This window comes from Phyllobates terribilis, unplaced genomic scaffold, assembly GCF_046119375.1.
Source record: "Phyllobates terribilis strain yellow unplaced genomic scaffold, ASM4611937v1 Scaffold_3__8_contigs__length_932513732, whole genome shotgun sequence".
Taxonomy (NCBI): domain Eukaryota; kingdom Metazoa; phylum Chordata; class Amphibia; order Anura; family Dendrobatidae; genus Phyllobates; species Phyllobates terribilis.
In genome coordinates this window covers 706,824,665-706,851,178 of record NW_027362763.1, presented here as the reverse complement: position 1 = coordinate 706,851,178, position 26,514 = coordinate 706,824,665, and the positions used below count along the sequence as shown (strand labels likewise).

The window sequence follows — 26,514 nt, the reverse complement described above, 5'->3', positions numbered from 1 at the left end:
TCCATCTACTCTCATCTCATCAGTCCGAAAAACCTTTAAAAACAAAAAACAAAAACAGACTTCAAATATTTCTTGGCCCAGTCTTGTTCTCTGGTGGATTACAGCAAGTAGAGTTGGTCTTTGTCCCTCTGCTCTTGTTTTCAGTTTGAGTGACAAGAAAACAGGAGTAACAAAGAAAGGGGTTCAGTTCAGGGCAGGCATTGTATATTGCCATGTGAAGGGAAAGGAGGGTCCAGCAACTATAGTGCTGGCAGAATGCTGATGAAGAACCTCTTACTCAAAAACAGCAAGGTTCAGAGCATGAGAGTTGGGACAGTTCCAGGACATATTAGGCAAGTATGTGCAGGAAAAGCAGTTTTACTTATTGTGGGGGTTGACAACAGTAAGACCGCACATATTATTTATTTATTTTTTTTTACAGGTTGTGTGTGTGAAAGAACAAGTCCACTTGAAAACTTTTATATTTTTCCACCCAGTGGGCAGTAAAGTGTAATAAATCAGAAATAGACTAGTTAAATATGAGTGGGCTTTTAGCCAAAATATAGTGTTGTTGACCCTCGGTGATCAGATGCTTCAGGGAAATATCTAAAATAAAATCTCTTATTTTATGTTCAGCTGTTCTAACCCACAAGAGTGGTCTAAGGGCCACATTGTAAGGATGATCCAAACCCAGGGGCCGCAATGAAGTGTAGAGGAGTGTTGGTTCCGCATCAGAAGTATTTGCTACAAATGTCTCATAGTTGCTGGTTTAACTTACAGGACTCCCATCTATGGGGGGCACTGGGGGTCCTTTTCTTCAGTGCTAATACTCAAGGAAGGAAGAGACCATGCATGCACGGCTCATCTGCATTGTAGTTTGTCATTTTATGAAAGAGCTGAGAGTTGTACTATATTGCAGATATTCACACTTAATCTCTGCCACACAATTGGTCAGAAGACCCCCTCCCCCACCTCCTCCCCATTCAGTTATATTGAGGTCTCGGAGATGACTGCACAGTTCACCATTAGTACTTAACTGAAACTGTTCCTCTGCTACATCTCACTTCTGAGTAGGGTCAGTTCCTGCTCATCAGTATACTGTCAGCACTATAGGTGCAGGTACTTCCTTTCCTTACCCAGCATGTATTTCTTTTGTTATTGACTGTTGGCGTTTCGGTACTGAACTTAAAACCCACCCCTTATGCTACTTGTCTTTGTTCCGCTCTGTCCTGGAGCGGGGCTAGAATCTCGCCCCAGCTCTGCCCTGGAGGAGGGGAAGGGGGCCAGAGAGGGCCACCCCAGCTCTGTCCTGGAGGAGGGGAAGGGGGCCAGAGAGGGCCACCCCAGCTCTGTCCTGGAGGAGGGGAAGGGGCCCAGAGAGGGCCGCTCCAGCTCTGTCCTGGAGGAGGGGAAGGGGGCCAGAGAGGGCCACCCCAGCTCTGTCCTGGAGGAGGGAAGGGGGCCAGAGAGGGCCGCTCCAGCTCTGTCCTGGAGGAGGGGAAGGGGGCCAGAGAGGGCCGCCCCAGCTCTGTCCTGGAGGAGGGGAAGGGGGCCAGAGAGGGCCGCCCCAGCTCTGTCCTGGAGGAGGGGAAGGGGGCCAGAGAGGGCCGCCCCAGCTCTGTCCTGGAGGAGGGGAAGGGGGCCAGAGAGGGCCACCCAGCTCTGTCCTGGAGGAGGGGAAGGGGGCCAGAGAGGGCCGCCCTAGCTCTGTCCTGGAGGAGGGGAAGGGGGCCAGAGAGGCCTGCGCCAGCTCTGTACTCATGCTTTTTAAAGTCTCTTCTACTAGAGGTAGATTACACTTGAGAACAGGGAGAGGACAGAAAGTCCTACAGAAGGGAGACCCCAAGTAGCCGGCACTTTATAGTGATTTTTCAGAAGGAAGATTATTCTCAGTATCCGTGTTTTGCCTCAGTAAACCCCGCTGTTACTCTTGTATTCTCCTTTTATTAGCATTGCTTCTAGACAAGGATATCTCTGTAATAAGGAATTTGGCGTCAGGGCACTTTCTCCTTTTGTTAATCGTTGCCCTTCTGGGTAATGTGCTTTATGTATGCTCCGAATAACACAATATAAGGGGAAGTTTGCAGACTGTTTTTTGGCCCAGAAAAATTTGCTGAAAATAGTCGTCAGTAAAAACACAGTGCTTTTTCTTTTTTTTTCCTTTTCCCCATTCATTTAAATGCGTAAAAACACTGAAAGAATTGCCACACTGTAGATTTTGAAAAAACGGTTCAAAATCTGCAAGTAAAAAATAAGCAGCATGTGCACGAGGTTTCAGAGATCTCATTCACTTTGCTGGTACTATAAAGCGTAGCAGTTTTTACCCTTGAAAAAAGCACAGGAAAAAAATCAGCAAACAGTGTGCATGTGGAATAATTTTGAGATTTTTGTTTTATTTAGCTGGTCCGTTCCAAAAACTATCTGAATAAATAGCTTAAAAAGACGTCTCAGACCTTTTCCTATTTATTGCTATTATCACATGTTCAGTCTTTTGAGCCTTTTATTTTTTCCGCTTCTGCGCCTGATAAAATCCGCTCCAGACTAGACACCGTCCAATCAAAAGGCTGCAAAAAAAAAAAAAAAAAAAAGTTTCAGGAAATAACTTTCCTATAACCGAAAACGAAAAACTCCCAAAAGATGGAATTTTTAAAGTGGTTTCCATTAGAAAACTTGTAGTGAAAATGGCGCTGCAGTTGATGAGATCTTGGGTGGAAAGGAAACTGTCACAAGTTTTTTTTCTTATGTGGAGTCGAAAAATTCTTCAATAAGTAGGGTGACCTGACGGATTTGTTCATATGGAGTTTTTTTTTTTTTTTTTTTTTCCTCGTTCAGATCTTGAGCTTAAACCTACAATGTGTCCAAAAAGCATGAGTTTTGATTGCAGAATTACTGAAAAAAAAACCCCCCTCAAAAACTCTGTATTGAAACTTTGAATACAGGATTGTGGCGGATACCCACACGATCCGCTCGTGGACCATCGAGTGTCTCCACCGGGCGCCATTGTGAAAATCCGCAGATGGCCGGTGTCGTTCCTCCTGCCCCGTAGCGACTTTCTTTGCCCCGATTGGAAACATCTGCTCTTTTGGGTTTTGTGACCAATGTTCAGATAACATTACAGCTTGAAAATATTCCAGATGAGCAGAAATGATAGAATTGTCGCAAGATCTAAAAGTGAGTCTCGTTCTTTTTGCATCCAAATACAGATTTGTGATCACTAAGCCCAGACTCTGGGGTCACTCCAGTACTTTAATGGGAACAGATTTGCTTTTGGGATGGAAAAAGCTGAACCTGATACTAGATCGGCACGCTCTCTCATTATCTCCTTATTTAGAAGTCACTTTTGGCCGGACTGGACGTGACTGTGATGTCTCTTACTAGTTGTGTTTTCTGCGGAGTGACTACGAAGCTTTTCTCGTGTAGACTACACATTTTCCATTGCCCTTCTGGACCCCCTGATCTTCATCTAATGGCCAAATCTACCCCCCCCCCTTTCCTATAGTCTTAAAATCCTATAAAGGAGTGACCTCTACCATTTTTAAAGGGGTTTTAATTTAATTCATTTTGCTGTAAAAATTAATTAAAATAATTAAATGTAATAATTTTAAATAATAAATACATTTTAAAAATGTTGTCGAACCCCACCCGGTGAGGCCGAGTAGTCTGCATGAGATGGCGCAGAGTCCCAGAAATTGGCTGCGGCCTGTCAACAAAGAGCAGTGGCAGCAGCGGAGAGGCAGCGCAGATCTTGTGTTGGGTGAGAAACTTCTTATATTAACTTTACAGCTGGCAAACAAAAAAAGAATTACTATATAAATTCTGGCAACCCCCTCCCCCTCCCTTTTAACATATGATACCTGCGGTGATCTACAACCTGCCGCTCCCTCGCTGGAAAGCGGAGGGGTTACAGACGACTGGTATAAGGGGTTAAAGTAGAGCGACAGGAATTGGGTCCGCATATACTAATGAGTGCAACAGTGACGAACAAATAGACTAAACTCTCCATCTGCAAGGAAATTGATAAATTAGATGAAGAAAATATTTTTTTTGCATGTAAAAATACTGCTGGGAAAACTGGTTATTCTCCTGCTGATCAGCTCCATTTCTGTCTGGGGCAAGACTGAGGTGCAATGGCTTAAAAAATGCACCTAAAGAAATGAGCACAACAGCATTGATTGAAAAAAAAAAAAAAAAAATAGAATATTTTTTTAATAAATTCCACAAAACAAATCTTGAATAGTAAGCGTAATATAATGGTGGTCACATCGCTGCCCCCTTATTGCTTCCTGTGGACATAGTAGCACTGCTGATCCATGGATGAAAAGTGGCCATAGCGTGCAATACATCGGCATGTAGAAATATACACAGCACGTTTTCTGGATGCCAAATCTTCTCCATCTTCCAGTACCAACATTTTTTCGCAATCGCATCCACAGCCGCCATAAACCTTTAGACTGTACAGAGGGCACAACTTGTTGCAGATCTTGCCGCAGTCCCGCGGTTATCCTGCGGGGAGCCGCTGTCCCGCGGGGAGCCGCTAGAAGATCCGTTTCAAACCGAAAACTGCACGGTCACATGTTTCTATTGATGTTTCTGGGGACGTGCACTACTGAAAACTTGCAAAAAGTGTAATGAGTGAGTGATTACCCCCCAGAGCACAAAAAGAAGGGTATAAAGCAGTAGTTCCTAGAATGTTTTCCAGTTGGACACAGATAATGCAGGCTCTTCCTGCCAGGTAGTGATGCAGCTGTACTGGTGTGAGACGGTTTCCCCGGCATCTGTACAATCATGGGACGTTACTAGTTTCATGCTGCTGTAATGGGAAATGGAAACCTAGTCCGGTGTCTGGTTCTTGCACCCAATTCACAGGGCACATATTTATAGTATGCGGTCACACAATGGCATGCTAGTTAAGAAATACCGGTCACGGGCACTGGTTTCCTTCCCGTGTGTCCAGGGGAGCTCAGAGCGGTTACACCGCCACATTGTGCAGATTTCTGTTTTGCACAGCATTTTTTGGGGGGGGAAGTGGGGAGTTGGGGAATTGCACTTTTTTTTTTTTTTTTTTTTTACAGCTTCATGGTAAAAGTGCAGTCCGAGCTGCTGTTTTATGTGGGCAGTCATTCTTCTGAACAGGACCTGGAGCAATCACAATCAGCCGGTCGCCCGGTGGCTGCATTGACAAATCCTCTAGGGTCAGATTTCTGGAAATGCTGGAGCCAGCTTTTGTCTATGACCGTCTTCACAGTGTATTGTGATGTTTTGGGGCATGTCAGGGATAAGTTGACGTTTGTCTGGACATTCTTCTTTTCGGGCACGTATCTGTGTAATGCAGCTCCGGTCATGGTCCTGCTCTTGCCTTCAGTTAATGGCCTATTACTCTGTTATGACTGTACATAATGGGCTGTTGTGATAATACACAGTAATTGATGGGTGCATGGAACGGTCTCCGAACTGTTACATCCAGTCCCTTCTACTAAAGGTCCTTCTGATAGTCAGAGGCATTGTGCTGGGAGCGGGCAGCAGAGGTCACGTATAAGTGCCGGCCTGGGGGTCCCTGAATGACACAAGGGTGACGGGGGCAATGCAATGGCTGTATTATGAGGGAATTCTCATAATTCTCTATTTGCCCGACTCGCTTGCTTTCTCGCTCTCTTTTTGCCTGACTCGCTAGCTTTCTCGCTCTCTTTTTTGCCCGACTCGCTTGCTTTCTCGCTCTTTTTGCCTGACTCGCTTGCTTTCTCGCTCTCTTTTTGCCTGACTCGCTCGCTTTCTCGCTCTCTTTTTTGCCCGACTCGCTTGCTTTCTCGCTCTCTTTTTGCCTGACTCGCTTGCTTTCTCGCTCTTTTTGCCTGACTCGCTTGCTTTCTCGCTCTTTTTGCCTGACTCGCTTGCTTTCTCGCTCTTTTTGCCTGACTCGCTCGCTTTCTCGCTCTTTTTGCCTGACTCGCTCGCTTTCTCGCTCTCTTTTTGCCTGACTCGCTTGCTTTCTCGCTCTCTTTTTGCCTGACTCGCTCGCTTTCTCGCTCTCTTTTTGCCTGACTCGCTTGCTTTCTCGCTCTCTTTTTGCCTGACTCGCTCGCTTTCTCGCTCTCTTTTTGCCTGACTCGCTCGCTTTCTCGCTCTCTTTTTGCCTGACTCGCTCGCTTTCTCGCTCTTTTTGCCCGACTCGCTCGCTTTCTCGCTCTCTTTTTGCCCGACTCGCTTGCTTTCTCGCTCTTTTTGCCCGACTCGCTTGCTTTCTCGCTCTTTTTGCCCGACTCGCTCGCTTTCTCGCTCTCTTTTTGCCTGACTCGCTCGCTTTCTCGCTCTCTTTTTGCCTGACTCGCTCGCTTTCTCGCTCTCTTTTTGCCTGACTCGCTCGCTTTCTCGCTCTCTTTTTGCCTGACTCGCTCGCTTTCTCGCTCTCTTTTTGCCCGCTCGCTTTCTCGCTCTCTTTTTGCCCGACTCGCTCACTTTCTCGCCCGATTCTTTTTTTTTTTTTTCTTTTATGCGCTACTCCTCTCTAGTAACTTACATACAACTTGCACTATTTTCTAACGTCTTATACTTGGCAGCAAAAGGCAGAGTTTTAGCTCTTATGCAGGCTTTTGCGTCTTCATGGTAACCAAAAATAAACCCTTTTTGCAGTGTGAGCCTGCACTCACTCAATCTCCTGGAATATAAAATAATAGAAAAACATCCCAAGTGCAGCAACCCTCATGAGTTGCCAGAATGCGCCTCCCACAACTCTTCCTGTCGGAAACCTGTGTGTATTTATCCCTCGCTCCGTGCCAGGCTCAATAAATAGCTGCATGCCTTTCTATAAGCTGAGCTCGGTGCCTCCATCCCTCTTTCCCCCCCTTAAGCTGCACCCGATTATTCATTCCTCGTCAGACATTAAAAATAAATGTCCGGGATGTATTCTAGGGTTCGTGCGCTCCTCGTATTACATGTGTAATGTGATATTATTATCTCTTACCTCTGGAGACTCTGGGGTTATTTTTGGTGTTTGCAGGATCGGAGGGGGGCTGTTTCCTAGCAACTTGCGGGACATCACCGCTCGGTGACACGCTGAAAAAGCAATTCATTGATTCTAACTTGGGAAGCTGTCATAAGATACAGGGGACGATCGGGATGGCGACCGTGATGAGACAAGACGTGTTTATAATCCCCGGATATTGTATCCTCATGCTAGGAAATGTTTAAAGGGCCACACACCTGCAAATATATATTCTTTTTACAGCCAACTCTATTGTGAACTTGCTTGGTTCACATGCATGATTTAAAGGGTATGTATGTTTTTGCTAAAAAAATATAAAATAAATAAATATATTACATATTTTTTTTACCTTTTCTGCAATACCTAATAATAATTATATTCTGACAAGCGTGTGTGTGTGTATAATATATATACACATACACACACTGATATATATATATATCTATATCTATATATATCTATATCTATATATATCTATATATATCTATATATATATATCTATATATATATATATATATATATATATATATATATATATATATATATATATATATATATATATATCTCTATTATAATATATATTACAGACCAAAAGTTTGGACACACCCTCTCATTTAAAGATTTTTCTGTATTTTCATGACTATGAAAATTGTACATTCACACTGAAGGCATCAAAACTATGAATTAACACATGTGGAATTATATACTTAACAAAAAAGTGTGAAACAACTGAAAATATGTCTTATATTCTAGGTTCTTCAAAGTAGCCACCTTTTGCTTTGAGGACTCCTTTGCACACTCTTGGCATTCTCTTGATGAGCTTCAAGAGGTAGTCACCGGAAATGGTCTTCCAACAATCTTGAAGGAGTTCCCAGAGATGCTTAGCACTTGTTGGCCCTTTTGCCTTCACTCTGCGGTCCAGCTCACCCCAAACCATCTCGATTGAGTTCAGGTCTGGTGACTGTGGAGGCCAGGTCATCTGGCGTAGCACCCCATCACTCTCCTTCTTGGTCAAATAGCCCTTACACAGCCTGGAGGTGTGTTTGGGGTCATTGTCCTGTTGAAAAATAAATGATGGTCCAACTAAACGCCAACCAGATGGAATAGCATGCCGCTGCAAGATGCTGTGGTAGCCATGCTGGTTCAGTATGCCTTCAATTTTGAATAAATCCCCAACAGTGTCACCAGCAAAGCACCCCCACACCATCACACCTCCTCCTCCATGCTTCACGGTGGGAACCAGGCATGTAGAGTCCATCCGTTCACCTTTTCTGCGTCGCACAAAGACACGGTGGTTGGAACCAAAGATCTCAAATTTGGACTCCTCAGACCAAAGCACAGATTTCCACTGGTCTAATGTCCATTCCTTGTGTTCTTTAGCCCAAACAAGTCTCTTCTGCTTGTTGCCTGTCCTTAGCAGTGGTTTCCTAGCAGCTATTTTACCATGAAGGCCTGCTGCACAAAGTCTCCTCTTAACAGTTGTTGAAGAGATGTGTCTGCTGCTAGAACTCTGTGTGGCATTGACCTGGTCTCTAATCTGAGCTGCTGTTAACCTGCGATTTCTGAGGCTGGTGACTCAGATAAACTTATCCTCAGAAGCAGAGGTGACTCTTGGTCTTCCTTTCCTGGGGCGGTCCTCATGTGAGCCAGTTTCTTTGTAGCGCTTGATGGTTTTTGCAACTGCACTTGGGGACACTTTCAAAGTTTGCCCAATTTTTCGGACTGACTGACCTTCATTTCTTAGTAATGATGGCCACTCGTTTTTCTTTACTTCGCTGCTTTTTTCTTGCCATAATACAAATTCTAACAGTCTATTCAGTAGGACTATCAGCTGTGTATCCACCTGACTTCTGCACAACACAACTGATGGTCCCAACCCCATTTATAAGGCATTAAATCCCACTTATTAAACCTGACAGGGCACACCTGTGAAGTGAAAACCATTTCCGGTGACTACCTCTTGAAGCTCATCAAGAGAATGCCAAGAGTGTGCAAAGCAGTCATCAAAGCAAAAGGTGGCTACTTTGAAGAACCTAGAATATAAGACATATTTTCAGTTGTTTCACACTTTTTTGTTAAGTATATAATTCCACATGTGTTAATTCATAGTTTTGATGCCTTCAGTGTGAATGTACAATTTTCATAGTCATGAAAATACAGAAAAATCTTTAAATGTGAAGGTGTGTCCAAACTTTTGGTCTGTACTGTGTATATGTATAATATATATGTATGACCATTTTGTTTACAGTGCAAATAAAGTCCAAGTCCTGCTGATGTTTTCCTTTTCATTTTCCTTTTCTTTGTAAAAATAAAAAAATAAGGTAGGGCCTTTTTAGGCAGGGCAAAGCAGTGAAAGAAATTAATCACCTGTCAACAGGAATCATCTGATTGCCAGAATGAAACACTTTTATGCCCATTATAATGGAGCAGCAGTGCACATGGTCGACTGCTGCTCTGCTCACTCTATGGGAACTGCTGGCGGTCGAGCATGCGCACTCCTACCCCGTTCTACTGATGTGTGGGTCCCAGCGGTCACACCCTCACTAATTTAGAAGTTGTCACTTATCCTGTGGATGGGTGAAAACCTGTCAACTTACTCAGAAAATTTAGTTAAATACCTTGTATAAATCGCTGGCTTCTCCTGATCTTGTCGCTCTTTTCCGTCTTGTGCTACGTCACTCTATTGCAGAGATATTCACATTTGTTGCTTTTAGAGCACAGTATGTGAAATCTCTGCTTGTAGTCCAACTGTGCGTTTCTTCAGTCTTCTCTGGGATCGTGTGTTTTAATCCCTCCCAGCCAGACTGTGATTGGAGGGAGATGTGAAAGCACACGCCCCCATAGAAGACTCTGAAGAAACGCACAGTTACATTACAAGCAGCGATTTCACATATTGTACTTCAGAAGAAGCAAATGAGAATATCTCCGACGCAGGACAAAACAGTTCTATGCCCATAGAAGTCAATGGATTGAATGTAAACTTGTATGTCTTGTGTTTGCATAGTTCATATTTTGGTAAAATATGGAAGAAATCAGCACTAAAACGGTAAAAGAAAGAAACAAAAACAATAGACGAAAAAAAATTAAAATCCTTTTCCCATCTGTGTGCTTATACGTGGCTGTGGATGAGCCCAGACTGTGATGCCATTGAACACCCAACTTGGGTGTGAGAGCGGCTCCAGGTCAGCCTTTCTCTACCTTGTTGACTATTCCTTGTCTCTTTAATTACTTTATAATTTTATGTTCTCTAATTTTAAATCTTAGGTTATGGGATTGATTTCACATAGAAACCTCTTAGGGTATGTTCACACTTAGCATTTTTTTTGTTTGTTTGTTTTTTTGTCATTTTTGCTGTTGAGTTTCATAAAAAAAAATGTAATTCAAAGTCTCTAAGTTTTAAAGCCAACTCTGATGTTGGCATAAATAAACTTGGAAGAGTTCAGGAGAGGAGCTATAGATGTCAGATGAGCTCACTGACTGCTTCTCTGGTAACTCATTCTGCAGTGTCCTGTTTATATGTGTGTATACAATACTAAAAAAAAAGTCCAAAATGTTTAAAGAAGCTCCCCCCCCCCCACCTAACTTTTTTTTTTCTGCAGTAATTTTGTGTATGTGCATGTTATGTAGTGTGAGTGTATTAATATACTCACTGTCAGGATTATCAAGAATATCACCGACGGGAAGGTCATATGCTGAACCACCCGCTGTGATTTTTGGAGCGAACAGCTCTCTGCTGCCCCCCTATCGTCCGGACAATTACACGATTGGTCGACTATCAACGGAGAAGGCCGCAGGCTGTTCGCGATAACAGGCCGGTTATCGGAAAATTAACAGTGAATGTATGGCATATACCCCTCCGGATTCCAACGCATGGAATATGTGTATATAACGGCGTACGATCACTGCTAACTCCACGGTAACCGTAGACTACTCACTGCCACAACCAGTCTGTTTTTCACAGGCCGATTGGATGCCTAACAGGTAGCGTATGGCTTCGAGGTGCAGTGTACAGAACAAAAGGACCAGAATTATTACATTTTATAGTTAATCCAAAGGGAGGCAGTGTTTATGAAAAATATACAAAAGATTTTATAAAGGGGACAAAACAATACGGCATATACAGTTATAGAAAATAAAAGGGATTAACAAGAGAATTTACTACTCCGATCGCAGAGACGATTCAGTCTAGCCGAAGGAGAGCACTTTGATTGGCCGTTTAGCGAACGAGTTCCCTGCATACACTATATGTATCTCTTTACACAAACGCAAATCCTAATTCGGCGGGATCTTTTATCAGCTGCACACTCCCCCGTGATGACCTCTCCTGGGCCAGGTTGTGGGCTGGTCTCAGCCCTTCATGATTTTATGAAACCACCAACTTATGCGATAACCTCTCTCCAAATGATCGCAGAAGTTGGAGATTGATGGCATATTTTTTTATCGGGGTTTTTTCTTTACTTGGAGACCAAGCATGGCATAGCTGTTATCAGTTATCTTTCCACTGTGGATTTATGGCTTATAAGCAGGTGCCACAGATATGAAAAAAAATACACATATTCTTCCCCACCTTGCCCCGGCGATGAAAATGTATATCTCATCCCCATCCTTTTTATAGAAACTTGATTATTCTATATTTTCTTTCCGTGCCTTAGTGTCCAGCAAATATGTGTAGATGAAAGGAATGTGCACCTGTGAAGGACAATAGCTATTTCTAAAGAGTGTGAGATATTCCCTTTTATCCTTAAGGAGCCTTTTACTGTCTATTCAATCTACTGTCTGTACAAAATACACATCCTCGTTCAGTCACCTGGCCCATATGTTAAACTGTGTAATTCACTAGACTGTCGGCTCTCACATGTTAATTAAGCTGGTTCACTATTCAATTTCCTACTTGTATTCTATTGTACAATCCTTTATCTAAGTGTCAGCTCAGATTTTAGATGACGGAAGGAGGGGGGAGAGGGGTTTCAGAGATATTATTATTTTCATGTTCTCTATTACACTCGCCTTCCGTCACCTTCTCCGGGATCCAGCTCCGGTCTTCTCTGTGACGTCATCACTCAGCAGAGTCTCCGGTAGTGTTGTGCTCTGTGTGACGTGAAAGTCTCTTTTACAATGAAAGCCTATGGAGCGTTAGAACGAGCCGGTTAGTTGGAATTGCGGTGACGTCCAAAAAGAAGTTGCCTCAAATTGTCCTGTAAGTTGTGAGGTCGGACCTCTTGACCTCTGTAGCAGACCAGGCTTTATTTTTCCACAGATGCTTGATCCGATTGAGATCTGGGGAATTTGGAGAGAAATATTCACCTTGATCTGTCGTGTTCCTGAACGGTTTTGTAGTGAGATCCTGCTGAAAGAGACCACTGTCGGCTCCCAATGCTTAGAGAAGTGATACCTGTCACACCCACCTGCTCCTCTCCCAGCTTGTCTCTTCGCCATAATGCATCCTGGGGCCATTTCTTCACAAGGTCAGAGATGCACCCTGCCGTCCACACGATGGAAGCAAAAACATGATTCATAACACCAGATCCCCTATTTTCATATTTCAGTAGTCCACATTTGATGTGCTGGTGGTAGATGCTTTTGGCTGTGGATGGGTGCAGCATGGCCACTCTGTCCCATGTATAGAAACCTGCGATATTCTGTGCATCCAGGCACCTTTCTATCATAGCTGTGATTGTGTGTTCTGTCTCCAGTCATAGCTGCAATGCTCTGTATAGTCTATCTATCATAGCTTCGATGCCCTGTGTGTTCTGTCTGTCTATCATAGCTGCGATGCTCTGTGTATTGTCTCCCATCTATCATAGCTGCGATGTTGTGTGTTGGCAGAAAACATTTTTGCGGTATTTTTTTATTTATTTATTTATTTTTGCTGCAGTATCTTTTCTTCTGTGGGCTTTGACCAGATAGGCTAGCTTTTACTCCTTACCTACAGTAGTGTTAAAAATAATAGCAGTGTGTTCAAAAACATTAGTAAAGCACAACATTTTTATACTGGTTTTTATTTCCATGCATTGGGATCATTGCACACTGTTTTCTAATTCAAAACGTAACTACTTTACAGAAAATAACAAAAAAATTACTTTGGGCTGTTCTAAAAAATAGCAGTGTCTGCATTTGTCTTTATAAATTCACAATATGTCTTCGCTTTTTTTTTTTTTTTTTTTGAGGATTTAGCATTCCTGTGAATCACTAACCTAATATTTAGTTGTATACCCACAGTTTTTTAGAACTGCTTCACATCTATGTTTCATAGAGTCAACCAACTTCTGGCACCTGTCAACTGTTATTCCCGCCCTGGAGGCTTTGACTACTTCCCACAGTTTTTTGGCATTTGTTGGCTTTGCCTCAGAAACAGCATTTTTGATTTCAGCCCACAAGTGTTCTATCGGATTAAGGTCCGGGGATTGGGCAGGCTGCTCCATAACCTCAATTTTGTTGGACTGAAACCAAGATTTTGCTCGTTTACTGGTGTGTTTAGGGTCGTTGTCTTGTTGAAACACCCATTTCAAGGGCATATCCTCTTTAGCGTAAGGCAACATGACTTCAAGTGTTTTAATAAATGCAAACTGGTCCATGATCCCTGGTAAGAGAAACATGTCCATATCCTGATGCTCGCACCACCATGCTTCACTGTCTTCAGTGTACTGTGGCTTGAATGCAGAGTTTGGGGGTCGTCTGACGAACTGTCTGGGGCCCTTGGACCCAAAAAGAACAATTTTTACTTTCATCGGTCCACAAAATGTTTCTTCATTTCTCTTTAGGCCAGTTGATGTGTTCTTTGGCAAATTGTATCAGCTTCAGTACATGTTTTTTTTTGTTGTTTTTTTTAACCAGTAGGACTTTGCGGGGACTTCTTGCTAAGAGTTTAGCTTCACACAGGCGTCTTCTAACTGTCACAGTCCTCACAGGTAACTTGAGATTGTCTGTGATCATCCTGGAGCTGATCATTGGCTGAGCCTTTCCCATTCTGGCTATTCTTCCATCCACTCGAATGGTCCATTCGAATGGTAGTCTTCCTTTTTCTTCCACATATCTCTGGTTTTTCTTTCCATTTTAAAGCGTTGGAGATCATTTTAGCTGAATTAGCCTATCATTGTCTGCACTTCTTTATAAAGTTGATTGGGGAAGGTAAAACTTATAATCAAAGTACGCTATTCTTCTGAACAATGTCTTGGAACGACCCATATTTCTCAGGCTTTCAAGGAGAAATGCATGTACAACATGTGCTGGCTTCACCCTTAAATAAGAGCCACCTGTTTCTTCACAGAATGATCGACCTCACTAATTAAACTCCACACTGCTGTTATTTTGATCACACCGCCGTAAAATTAATTATTCCAATACACAGACTCAAAACATGCAGATCATGAATGCGGAGTCTGGTGGTTTTCTTAGAATCTACTGTACCAACTGGTAAATTATTTGACATGTGGTCATATAATTTATACCAAAAGCAGTGATTAATCTGGTTAGTCATACTGTGCTGCTATTATTTTGAACACTACTGTATGACCCTGTTGCCTGGTCGCTTGTTGCCCCTCCTTGCATTATTTTTGGTAGGTACTTTCCACTGCTCTTCTAAATAACGGAAACACCCCATGAGACCTGCCATATCCTGAGAATACCCTATAAGATCTGCCATGTATCAGAAACATCCCATAAGACCTGCTTTTTTGGAGATGCTCGGACTCATCATCTAGCCATCACAATTTAGCCTTTTGCACCTTTTCTCAGATCCCTAAATTTTGCCCAATTTTCTTGCATTCAACTCATCGATTTCTATAACGAACAGCTCACTTGCTCCCTGATATTTTTCTCTTTGTTCTTCACTTTCCTGTGGGTGGTTTTGGGTTATGGATGATCGGAGTATATTTAGCTACCTGTCGATCCTTTTCATTAAGCAGGCCGGTATTGACTGGCCTCGGACGGGCGCTCCATGGATGTATAGATTAATGCACAGGATCATCTACAGCTCACAGGTCTCCATTATTGACTTTCAGTGTTGGAAGTAGAACTGATCGTATAGAACAGTGAATGTAAGACGTCTTATTCTTCTGTTGGAGGTATTAAATGCATGTAGTAAACCCAAGTAGAAATTTAAGGGGTATTCCCGTAACAAATAGTTATCTACTAGTAATAATATAGTTGACAACTTCTACATTTGACCTCTTAAGACCCCCATGATTGCCAGAAGGAGGACTTCTGAATGTGCACACACTGCCGCTTTGTTCATTCTTTATGGGACGACCAGAGATCTGACCGGTGGAAGAAAATTAACATTTTTACATAAAATTTAAAAATGTCAAACAGTAGAAATGCTTTTTTTTTCTTTCTATCCCCCCCCCCTTCCAAATGGTGCCTCTGACAAATACATCCTAAAAAAATTAAGCCCTCACAAAGATATGTTGACCAAAGAAAAAATGGATAGTACAAATCGAGGATGAAAAAAACACAAATGTTCCTTGTGGGTGTGGCTGACAGGGTAATGATGCGGAGCAGCCCAAAGATACGCCCCCGAGGATCCTGTGCAGCAAAAAGTGACTGCAGACGTTCATCGCAAACCTGGACAACCCTTTTAAGGGCCGGTGCGCATTTGTTTGGTCCGTATCGTGTAGCTGAGCCTTGTCCATCTGTTATACTATTTTTATGTTGCTCTGCTTTTTACGTCCTTCATTGAGCTACTCTCCATCCTCTGCACAGCAGGAGACTGTACCATAGTGGAGTGTGAACAGAGTTGGGCGTTGGGCCCAGTTTCAACATCCATCATACGACTTCTTTTGTGAACCATACACTTGGTGCCAATAACCAAATCTGATCCAAAAAGATTTTAAGCAAAGCTTTCCGGTCCTTTCCTTGGCATGACTGTGGCCTTACTCTGGTCTGTCCGCCATCTCAATCTCTTCTTTTGCTATTTTTAGTGTGAAAGCTGCTTATCTTGGCTCGGGCAGCGCATTAGATCTTACTAGGAAAGGTGATTGTCTCAGGACAGATATTGATGGTATATAGCCCCAGAGGCTGAAGTAGTCCAAAAACTTGTACTGTATATGCGTTAAGGGGGTGGCTGACATATTTTGCTTCGGAGATCAAGAGCCACAGGTTTTGCCACAGCTGACCCTCCTCAGATCACTAGAATGAAGCATCCACAGATGCTGCATGATCACTTATTGACTATATTGAGCTGTTGCTTCTTTAAGGGAATATCTCAGCAGGTTTTTGCTATTTAATCTGATGTAGGGGCAGAGACCCTGATTCCAGTGATGTCACTTTGTATCACAACTGCTGCACCCAGTAAACTATCAGTTTTCTCTGCTGCAGATCCAGCAGAGCTCAAATGCTGAGCCCTGTATAACCCCGCCCACACCCCTGATTGGCCACTTTCTGTCAATATACAATCAATGGCGGAGGGTGTGGTTGGACTAGGAGGCACCAGACACCTAGTCCTGTAGTGATAATCTCCTGCTGATAAAACACTGATTTTATTTAACCAGCGAAACACGGCCTAGAAACTGACACATCGCTGGAATCTGGGTAAGTACATCATACTGCTTTAGGATATGTGCCCACGATGCAGAAATTCTCCGGATTTTTCCTGAGCGTTTCTGCATCTCCCTGGCAGAAAAAACGCATGCGGCTTGTACATTAGTTTTTCCTGCCAGGGACATGCGGATGTGAAGCGTTCTTCACATGCATTTCCGCATGCGGGTGTCAAGCGCTTTCCAAGCGATTTTAGCATCACTTGGAAAGTGCTTGACAACTTGGTCACACTATATAAATCCATGCAACCGACATAGATTTATATAGTGTGACCTTAAAGAATGTTTGAAAATAAAAAAATAAATCTATACTTACCTTCTGATGGCCCCAGCAGTCTTGCTTCGCTCCGTCCTGGCTGCCGGCAGCCCGCGGTACACTACACTGCAGGACCTGCCGTCACATGACTATGACATCAGCGCAGGTCCTTCAGTCCACCGCGATCTGCCGGCAAGCGAAGACAAGGAGACCAGGGGCCATCAGAAGGTAAGTATAATATTTATTTTTTATTTTATTCTTTTTTTTACAGGTTCTATGGACCCGGGTACCATCCTCACATAGAAACGCATGGATTCCGCATGTACAGATCCAGTGATGCGGATTCCATGCGTTCCAATGCAAGTCAATGGCAGCGAAAACCCCGCTATTCCGCAAAATAATTGGTAGTGCTACTTTTTTTTCCGCAATGATAATCCACAGCGGAAATTTCCGCAGCATGTGCACAGCACATGCGGATTATCATTGGGGAACATGGCAGACCTTCTACCAAGCGTTTTTTTAAGCGTTTCTGCAGCGTTTTTGTTTTTATGCCAACAATGCAGAAATGAAGGCATGGTCTTGGCAGTCAAAAAGGCTTGCAGATTTTACATGCGTTTTTGACGCGTTTTTACATGCGGATTTGTCTTGCGTTTTTCAAGTCCATTGGGACCTCAAATCCGCATGCAGAAACGCACAAATAATGGACATGCTGCGGATTTTTCCGCAAGGAAAATCCGCTGTGGAAAAATCCGCAGCATGGGCACAGAACATGCAGAATTTCGTTGGGGATCATGGGGCACGGATTACCAAGCGTTTTTAAAGCATTTCTGCTGTGGAAATTCCGCATCAAAAACGCTTGAAAAACGCATCGTGGGCCCATAGCCTTAAGGCTGTGTGCCCACAATGCGTTTTTTAAGGGTTTCCGCAGCGGCAAAAACGCTGCAGAAACGCTTAAAAAACACATGGTAGAAGGTCTGCCATGTTCCCCAATGATAATCTGCATGTGCTGTGCACATGCTGCGGAAATTTCCGCTGCAGATTATCATTGTGGGAAAAAACGCATCATTACCAATTATTTTGCAGAAGCGCTGCGTTTTCGCCGCCATTGACTTGCATTGGAACACATGGAATCCGCATCACTGCATCTGTACATGCGGAATCCAAGCGTTTCAATATGCGGATGGTACCCGGGTGTGGAGGACAGGAGACTCTCCTCCGGACCTGGGTACCATAGAACCTGTAAAAAAAAAGAATAAAATAAAAAATAAATGTTATATTTGCCTTCTGATGGCCCCCGGTGTCCTCGTCTTCACTTGCGGCAGATCGCGGTGTACCGCTAGCTGCCGGCAGCCAGGACGGAGCAGAGCAAGACTCCGGAGGCCATCGGAAGGTAAGTATAGATTTATTTTTTTATTTTTTTTTTTTTTACCATTCTTTACGGTCACACTATATAAATCCATGCCGGTTGCATGGATTTATATAGTGTGACCAAGTTGTCAAGCACTTTCCAAGTGATGCTAAACATCCGCATGTCCCTGGCAGGAAAAACGCATGTACAATCCGCATGCATTTTTTTTCTGCCAGGGAGATGCAGAAACGCTCAGGAAAAATCTGGAGCATTTCTGCATCGTGGGCACATAGCCAAAGATGGTAATTTTAGCATTCAGTTTTACTGCAGACTGTAAAGCAGGATTTCTTTCCACTAAAATGCTGCCATCTAGTGTATCAGATTAAAATGTCAGTATTTTATCATTTCTCTTGCATATGTTCATTCAGATACAGGATTTGTCAAAATGCAGGATGCTCAGTCTTGGCTACCAATAATAATTCTCCATGTAGTATCCATCCTAGAGTCCTAGCTGTGTCTTTACTAGGGTAGGTGTAACCGGTGCTGCCTGCCGCACTGACATGTCATTGTCTTCCTCCTATAGATGCTACGTCCACGGATCAGCAGGATCTCTTCTGTCAGAAGTTGCAGCAGTGCTGCGTACTGTTTGATTTTATGGACTCTATATCAGACCTAAAGAGCAAAGAAATCAAGAGAGCCACCCTGAACGAACTGGTGGAGTACGTGTCCACGAATCGAGGGGTGATCGTAGAGTCCGCGTACCCTGATATCATCCGAATGGTAAGTGCTGCCGATGGAAAGCCAAGGGATTGTCTGCAGCTAGAAAGCGTCTGCTTTACACAGAAATGCCTCCAGCTGTCAATCAAATAGGCCGGGCTGCAATGTCAGACATGGACAGGAGTGGCGCTGTTTCTGAAAAAAATAAAAGTATTGGAGGAGGCGACGGTCGCATGAGCTTTTGCTCCGACTTTTGATGATTTCACAAGTGCCGTCTGGATCCTACCAGCGTCTGTGCAGCAGATGTAAAAAGCAGCCCCTGCTTGCAACCCTGGAAAGCGTTCAATTCGGGCCAGCAGCGCTACCGGCCATTGGTCTGGACTGCCATTTTTTATTTTAGTCAGTTTTTGCTACCCTCCTATACACCGTGCACATGTTGTTATGACACCTTGGCTTACAGTGTGTTATAGACCTGGCAGCGACCTGAGCTAGCTCCAATCGCTGCTGCTCAACTGGTAATTTCTGACAGCGGCGTTTAATTGGGATGGTCAGAAGTGAACCATTTTAAGATAGCCGCCATGTTGGCAATTTTTGTGAAGCCCAGACAGTCTGATCTTTTGTAGGAGACCATCATTGGTCTATATGCGTCGGTATTTCAGTATATAATGAAAAACGGTAAATAACATAAATATTCTTTCAACTATAAATAAAATAAATAATGAAACTTTAAGCCACTTCCTTCTTCTTCTTTCTTCTTCTTCTTCCTTCTTCCTTCTTCCTCCTTCCTTCTTCCTCCTTCCTTCTTTCTTCCTCCTTCCTTCTTCCTCCTTCCTTCTTTCTTCCTCCTTCCTTCTTTTTTTTTTTCAGTTTAAAAATAAATACCAAAATATAGTTGTTTAAAATTATAAGTCAGATCTGTCAATATATAAAATTGGTTAATTTGTATGATATTGAGAAAAATATATATAAAACAGCCAAAAGTACTGTTGTTTTTTTTTTCTTTTTTTGTGACCACACAAATGCAATAAACATGTTATACATACCCCCAAAATAGTAACCATTAAAATCCATGCAAAAAACCCAAACAAGCCTTCAAACAAGTCTGTGTGCTGAAAAATAAGAAATGTAGAAGTCTCTGGAACTGGTGAGATAAAACAAATTTTTATTTTTTTTGCCAGTAAATTTATAAAAATAACTAAAATAATTTTTATATTATCACTGGAATTGTACTGACCTGAAGAATTGTGTTGCCAGGTTAATTTTTACTGCACAATCAATAAACACTGAAAATAAAACCCCACCCAAAAGAAGAAGAAAAAAAAAAAAAGAAAACAATGGCTGAATTGTGGATTTTTTTTCCCACCATTTCACTGCACTTGGTGATTTGGCGTCATTTAAAACCACAACTCGTCCTGCAAAAATACAAGCTGGAAAAATAAATAATAAAATATATATGTATAATGTATTATGATTCTTTAAAGAAGCGGAGGAAAAAAATGGAAACACAATAACAATAAATAATGAAAAAACACTTCCTAAAATCAGTTTTTTTTTTTTTTTTAAATTTCTTTTGGGGATGGGGCGGCAGAAGTGCATGAAGCTATACTTGCTCTTTCCTTCTTGGTCCGGGGTAGAGATGAGCTTGGAACTAGGTGAGCGCTGGAAAGGAAAATGTGGTCTCATGACAAAGCAGCGACTGCACTCTTTGACTTGTAATTAATTATATTGTGTTATTGCCGGGGGAGGGGGGGTGGGACAGACAGATAAGATGCACATTGGAAATCCAATCGCAGAATGTTTACCAAAACTTATGACCGAGTTGTCCACCGTGCCACGTTCTCGGATATTTCACATTGCCTTTCATGGAGATGTGTTTTTTTTTTTTGGGATATACCATTATAATATTTGCAAATCTTAGTACGTGGGAGAATTGCACATAATGGCGGGTTATATTAATAGTATCCAAGCATCCCGGCTCGCTGTCGGTCTCTATAGCAGCCTTGTAAACTTACATCAACATGGCTTCCACAAGGCCTCGTACTAATGAGCTGCTGATGGACGGAACATCCAACACTTAACAAGGACGTCTTGCACGTTTTAAAGGAAGTTTATCAGCCTGAAGTGACAGCGTAAGCCAAGCACATCGCCTTGTATGGGATCCAGCCCTTGTAAAACGCACCTTTAGAGCCATGATGGCTGCCTCCGTCCTGCAGAAACTAAAGTTTAATCATTTATTCTAATTGGCTAAATGTTTGCTCCATGTAAGTCAGCGCTGTCAATCACCAGGGAGGAAGGTGCAGCGTGTGGAACGGTGCACTGAGCTGTTGGGCCGTGCCCTCTGTGCCCCGAGCTGCGCCCGCTGTGCCCTACTGTTGTGATGTCGGGGACACTGATCGGGTGGCTGAGGGAATCCCTCTTCTGTTTAACCACTGATATACATCAGTCAGCGCTGACCCCTAAACTGCTGGACTCTGGAGTCTCTGGTCCTGGTGTTTGGTTGTCAGCTGTATTTTGGAGCCACTAGTGAGGCCGCAGCCCAGTTCCTGTGCCCTGTCCCATAATTGTACTGCAATTTGCAGAAACTGCTCCATCCTGTTATGGCACAGGCCGAGAAGAGGTTTTAGGCATAACTATTATTCCAGGCTGCCAAAAAGGCACAGGAGATGCCGGGGTGGTTAAGACTAGTGGTTAATGTGTGAGATATTGTGGATGTATGTTTTGATTAGTTTACTTCAGGTCCATGCTTTCTGGGGCGCGCTCAAAGAAACATAATTGAAAGTGAACATAAACTGATCTCCTTGACTGAACAAGATGAGAAAGGGAGGAACTTGTCTGGGGCGCGCTCGCTTTGTCTGGGACTCGTCAGTAGTCCACTTTCGATTCACTAGAACATCTGGGAAGCGACACATTTTGGTCCATCCAACGGATGACAGATCAGCGATTCACTACGCTCGCCGCTCACCCTGCGCTCCTCACCGCTCTCCCCGCCACTCTCCCCGCGCTCCTTGTCCTCGCCGCTCTCCCCGCCGCTCGCCCTGCCCTACTTGTCCTCGCCGCTATCCCCGCTGCTCGCCCTGCGCTCCTCGTCCTCGCCGCTATCCCCGGCGCTCGCCCTGCGCTCCTCGTCGCTCTCCCCCATGCCCTGCGTGCACAGCTCCATGTTCAGGTTTCCTCCTTATATTTGGCAGGCAGCGCCATTTCCTGCGTGTCATATCACCGCAGATACAGGACGTGTTTTCCACTTTCACTCTTGCAGCCTGCAGAAGGTTTTTCTTATTTTTTTTTTATCATTTCCTTCCTCCTGATTGTATTATGGGGGTGGATGTTTTAGATTATAGTTTTGGTTCTTTTGCATTAATCTGGTCTGCAGCTAATTGTCCCATCCCTTGTCCTTGTTTGGAGCTTTCTACATAATATTCTGCTGTATTGTGCGCCCTCATTGTACCCGGATTGTATTATGCAGCCATTGTCAAGTGCCTTAAAGGGAAAGTCCAGTGTGAAGTGCGCTGCCAGCATATCCTGGATGGTGTATATATGTTATATCCTGGTGGGCTGTTCTGCCTTGCCACCGATATTGGCACGTTTGGTTGACACTTGGTCTAATATGTTAATTTCTGACAGCGTTCGTAGATCTTCCCCAGTGTAGCATTTATGATAAGGGGTCATTTGAGCGAGCCTGTAGTGTAAAAGGGTTAACCAGAGCCTGTCGCTTCACGAGAGGCACTGCTGACGTGGCTGCCATAGGCTGCATGCCAGGTGTCGGTCATATGCACAAGTCCAATTCAGATTTGTTGGTCAGGTGCGTGCTACTGATGGAAGCGAGAGGCACTGGATAACATGCACAGTAATGGGGGAGAAATCTGTCAGTCAGCGGCCGGTGCGTGGGAGAAGCTGCACATCGCATATATATCAGTCACTATGGTTTTTGCATTTTTTTTCTTTACAGATTAGTTCAAATATCTTTAGGACGCTCCCTCCTAGCGACAATCCAGACTTTGATCCAGAAGAGGATGAGCCGACATTAGAAGCCTCATGGCCTCACATACAGGTACGGTGCATTGGACCCCCAGACCCACTGGTTTAAAGTAATGCTAAAAAAATATTATGTGTGCATGGGATTAAAATATTGCTTAATGTACTCCTTTCTGTTGATCATGTTTCCTATCTATGGAAAACTAAATTATGATAGGAAATATGGCATTAATATCTCCCGCCTGGGACCTCCTGGTTGGGGGAGATATCCTGAAAATCAGGGATCCCATCATTTTTTTGGCACCTAGATGCTCCCCTTTGACCAGCCCCAATCTGAGGTCATCTAGGGGAGGTATGTGGACCTGACTTTTATCTGATAAATACAGATTTTGTATTACAATCATTGTCATTCCTGGAAGACAGTTTGCTGTGATTCTGTATCATTTTCCCAAAAGGAGCGCTTCCCTCCACTAAGATCTATTCCATTTCTGTGACCCAGGATTAGTACTTTTTTCTTTTGTTGTTTCTTCTTATTTTATGTAACTGTAATTATGCTGTATTGTTTTGTCTGCTTTTGTATCATCTTTGGATATTTTTTTTTTTATAAACACTGCCTAATTTTCTGATTTAAATGTATAAAATTTAATAGCTCTGTTCCTCTTGTTCTATGAGCCAGATCCCCGGGGTCTATACGCTACCTGTAACGGGTATTCAATCGGCCTGTATAAACGATTGGTGGTGGCAGCTAGTAGTTCTTTTTGTTATTGCGGAGCTGGCAATGACCGTAACGGAGTATGTGTGTGTATTCCGTGCGTTGGAATCACAGGTGTATATACCATACGCTCACTGTGAGTTCCCAATAACCGGCCTAGTAGTGGAAACAGCCGCGGCCTCGTCCATCACTCAGTCAATTGCTTAATTGTCCTGACGATTGGAGGCAGCCGAGTGCTATTCGTGCCAACTTGGTAACAGTGGGGGGGGGATATTTGCAGGATTTACCCGGCTGTTCCCTTAATTCTTGTACATCAGTAATGTTAAGGAGTGTGTACGAGAAGCCGCTGTTGCTGGGGAATGTGATGCGAGATTTATGGTGTCTTGGATCATGGAGGACAAAGCTTCGATTGTACAGAACTGTCCTTTTTATGTAAATCTTGTGATCTGGTGTCAGTCACTTGATTTAACCTGATAGAAACACTTAAAACTAAACTGTGTTTTCTTTTTCCTCCCTACGGTTACATTTATTGAAATTACTTTTCCCTTTTGAGTGAAAGATTTCCAGTTATTGCAAAAAGTTGCTTCTTTAAGGTCTTTCCTTACATAAGATTTTCCAAACTTTTTTTTTTTCTTTCTATTTTACATCCATGTAGAAAGATCTGATGTGGTTTTTCTTAGTCACCTTACAGAACCTTGGCCTATTTGTATGTAAAAATATATATATATTTTTTACGCTTTTACAGCTTGTATACGAGTTCTTCCTGAGGTTCTTGGAGAGTCCAGATTTTCAGCCAAGTATTGCAAAGAGGTTTGTGGACCAGAAATTTGTACAACAGGTAATTCTCATCTTTTTGATGTGATTTCTTAGCATGTCAAATAACACTAAACTAAAAAAAGTGCAAAAATCAATAAAATATCCTCACCATCATGGCTGCAGCAGGAGCCTCCCCCCTCCTGACTGCACTCGGACAAAGATTGCTGAGCCCCACCGAGTCAGGACTGAAAGTGATGTTTAGTCCGTCAGTCATCTGATACGCTGCCGATTGGCTGCAGCAGTGAGGTGATTGATGAACAGGACTTCGTCTCACCAGAAGTGATGGCGGAAGGAAGTTTTAATGTATAAGGGTATTTGCACTCTGAGTTTTTTGAGGAGTAATTGGAGCAGAAACTCTACAAAACTTTTCAAAAAACTTAGTTTCTGCTCCGAAAACTCAGCAAAAAGACTAGTGTGCACAGAGCATCATACACCTGAACTTTATGGTCCCAGTACAAACCGCGATGTCTGGAGCGACTGCGGGGTTCCTGAACTCAACAGCCTCATACATGTCAATGTCATTGTCTAGTATGGCCATAGGGTCCCGTGACACAATCTAGAAATCATGGTCTGTGTTTGCTACCTGAATCTCAGACTAGTGAAACTGGCCTAGATGGCGGTTGTAGTTGTGTCTAGAGAGCCACAGGATGGGGAACCACTTGCCTAAATCAATGTAGTATAAACATATGGAACTGGATATATCAAGGACTGGATCATGCATTTCTGTTGTGCATGTTTCCCCTGTTCTCGGTTGAACTTGATGGACATTTCTTTTATGTAATGTCTGTCTCCAAGAGCGCCACGCTTGCTCATGGGTTGTGTCTGGTATTGCAGCTCAACCCTAAAAAAATGAAAACTGCAATACCACACATGGCCAATAAACAGAGTGGCGCTGTTTCAGGATAAGTCTTATATAGCCTCTGTAAATTTGTAGCAAGATTATAGGCTACACAATCCAGGGCAAGGAAATTGGAATATAACCTTCCCTGTTAGGTTTTCCATTGCTTTGTTACCCCATAATCAGTTTAGTCATTGATTAGCGGATGACCGGTTCTGTAATTACAGCATTCTTCTATTGCATCTTACACCAGGACTTATATTTTTGGATTTTTTTTTTTTTTATGTATCAAACTCTTATTTCGTGTAGTTGCTCAAACCAGAATTTCCTGTGACATTTGCGCCTTTGTCTTATTCCAGCTCCTGGAGCTGTTTGACAGCGAAGATCCTCGAGAGCGAGATTTCCTAAAGACTGTATTACATCGGATTTACGGCAAGTTCCTCGGCCTAAGAGCGTTCATCCGGAAGCAAATTAACAACATTTTTCTCAGGTATTTTGATTCTTGATGTGAATATATTCCTAGGACAGAAAATGTAACCCGCGGCGAGTGGATGGGAGCGGCGTATCCGTAAAAGCCGCGGTATAGAACAAACACGTTGGGCAAAATCAGTCAGTGCCAAGTCAAATACATTTTTTGCAGGTTTAAAGGATCAGAAGGGATGGAAATGTACAAAAAAAAAATCCCAGTACTTCCTCCTTTAAAGGCTGTAGATGCCTTCATTGGACAATTTTTTATTTATTTATTTTTTTGCCTGAAAATAATTTTTGCCATTTAGGTTTCATTAAAAAAAAAAAATTGACACGATTTGGCTTTTACAGGCAGTTTATTTCCCTACACATTGTTAGTTGCAGAAAGAGTTGACCGAGAATCTGTCATTGAGCTTGTTCTGAGAGGGAGTTTATAACTCCTCTGTCTGAGCTCCTCTCAGCTGACCGATGACTACATCAAAGTTCAGCTTAACATTCATGTCGTCTGTGGTCATAAAAACAGAATCTGCACAGAAAATGATGAGTTACAAACTCTCCATCAACACTGAGCCCACTGACAGGTTCTCAGTTAACTCATTGTGCAGCCAAACTGCAGACATTTTAATGAAACCCAACAGCAATGTTTTTTTTTTATTTTTAGTATTGAAATATGTGCATTAAAGCAAATAACCCAAAGATGTCATTTTCTTTAGTCTACTCCTTTCCTTTGATTCTATTTTCTCATATTACCGCTAAGTAATAAAAAGAAATCTTCAGTGTGTCTCTGGAGGTCGGCCATGGTCGTCTCCTTCTGTTCTTCCGTCTCTTTATTCCTCTTTCCTCCTCTTTATTTTTCTTTAAGCTTTATTTTTCTTTCCTGCTCTCTATTCCTCTTT

The 26,514-nt window shown here is 42.9% G+C and overlaps 1 protein-coding gene across 1 annotated transcript in view; it reads left to right on the top strand.

The window, feature by feature from the left end:
• PPP2R5A (protein phosphatase 2 regulatory subunit B'alpha) overlaps window positions 1-26,514 on the top strand; it is a 59,159-nt gene that overhangs the window by 20,703 nt on the left and 11,942 nt on the right. Inside the window, 4 exon segments of the mRNA XM_073671980.1 lie at window positions 18,679-18,875; window positions 22,759-22,860; window positions 24,242-24,334; window positions 25,510-25,640. Coding sequence (XP_073528081.1) covers window positions 18,679-18,875; window positions 22,759-22,860; window positions 24,242-24,334; window positions 25,510-25,640 — 523 coding nt within the window.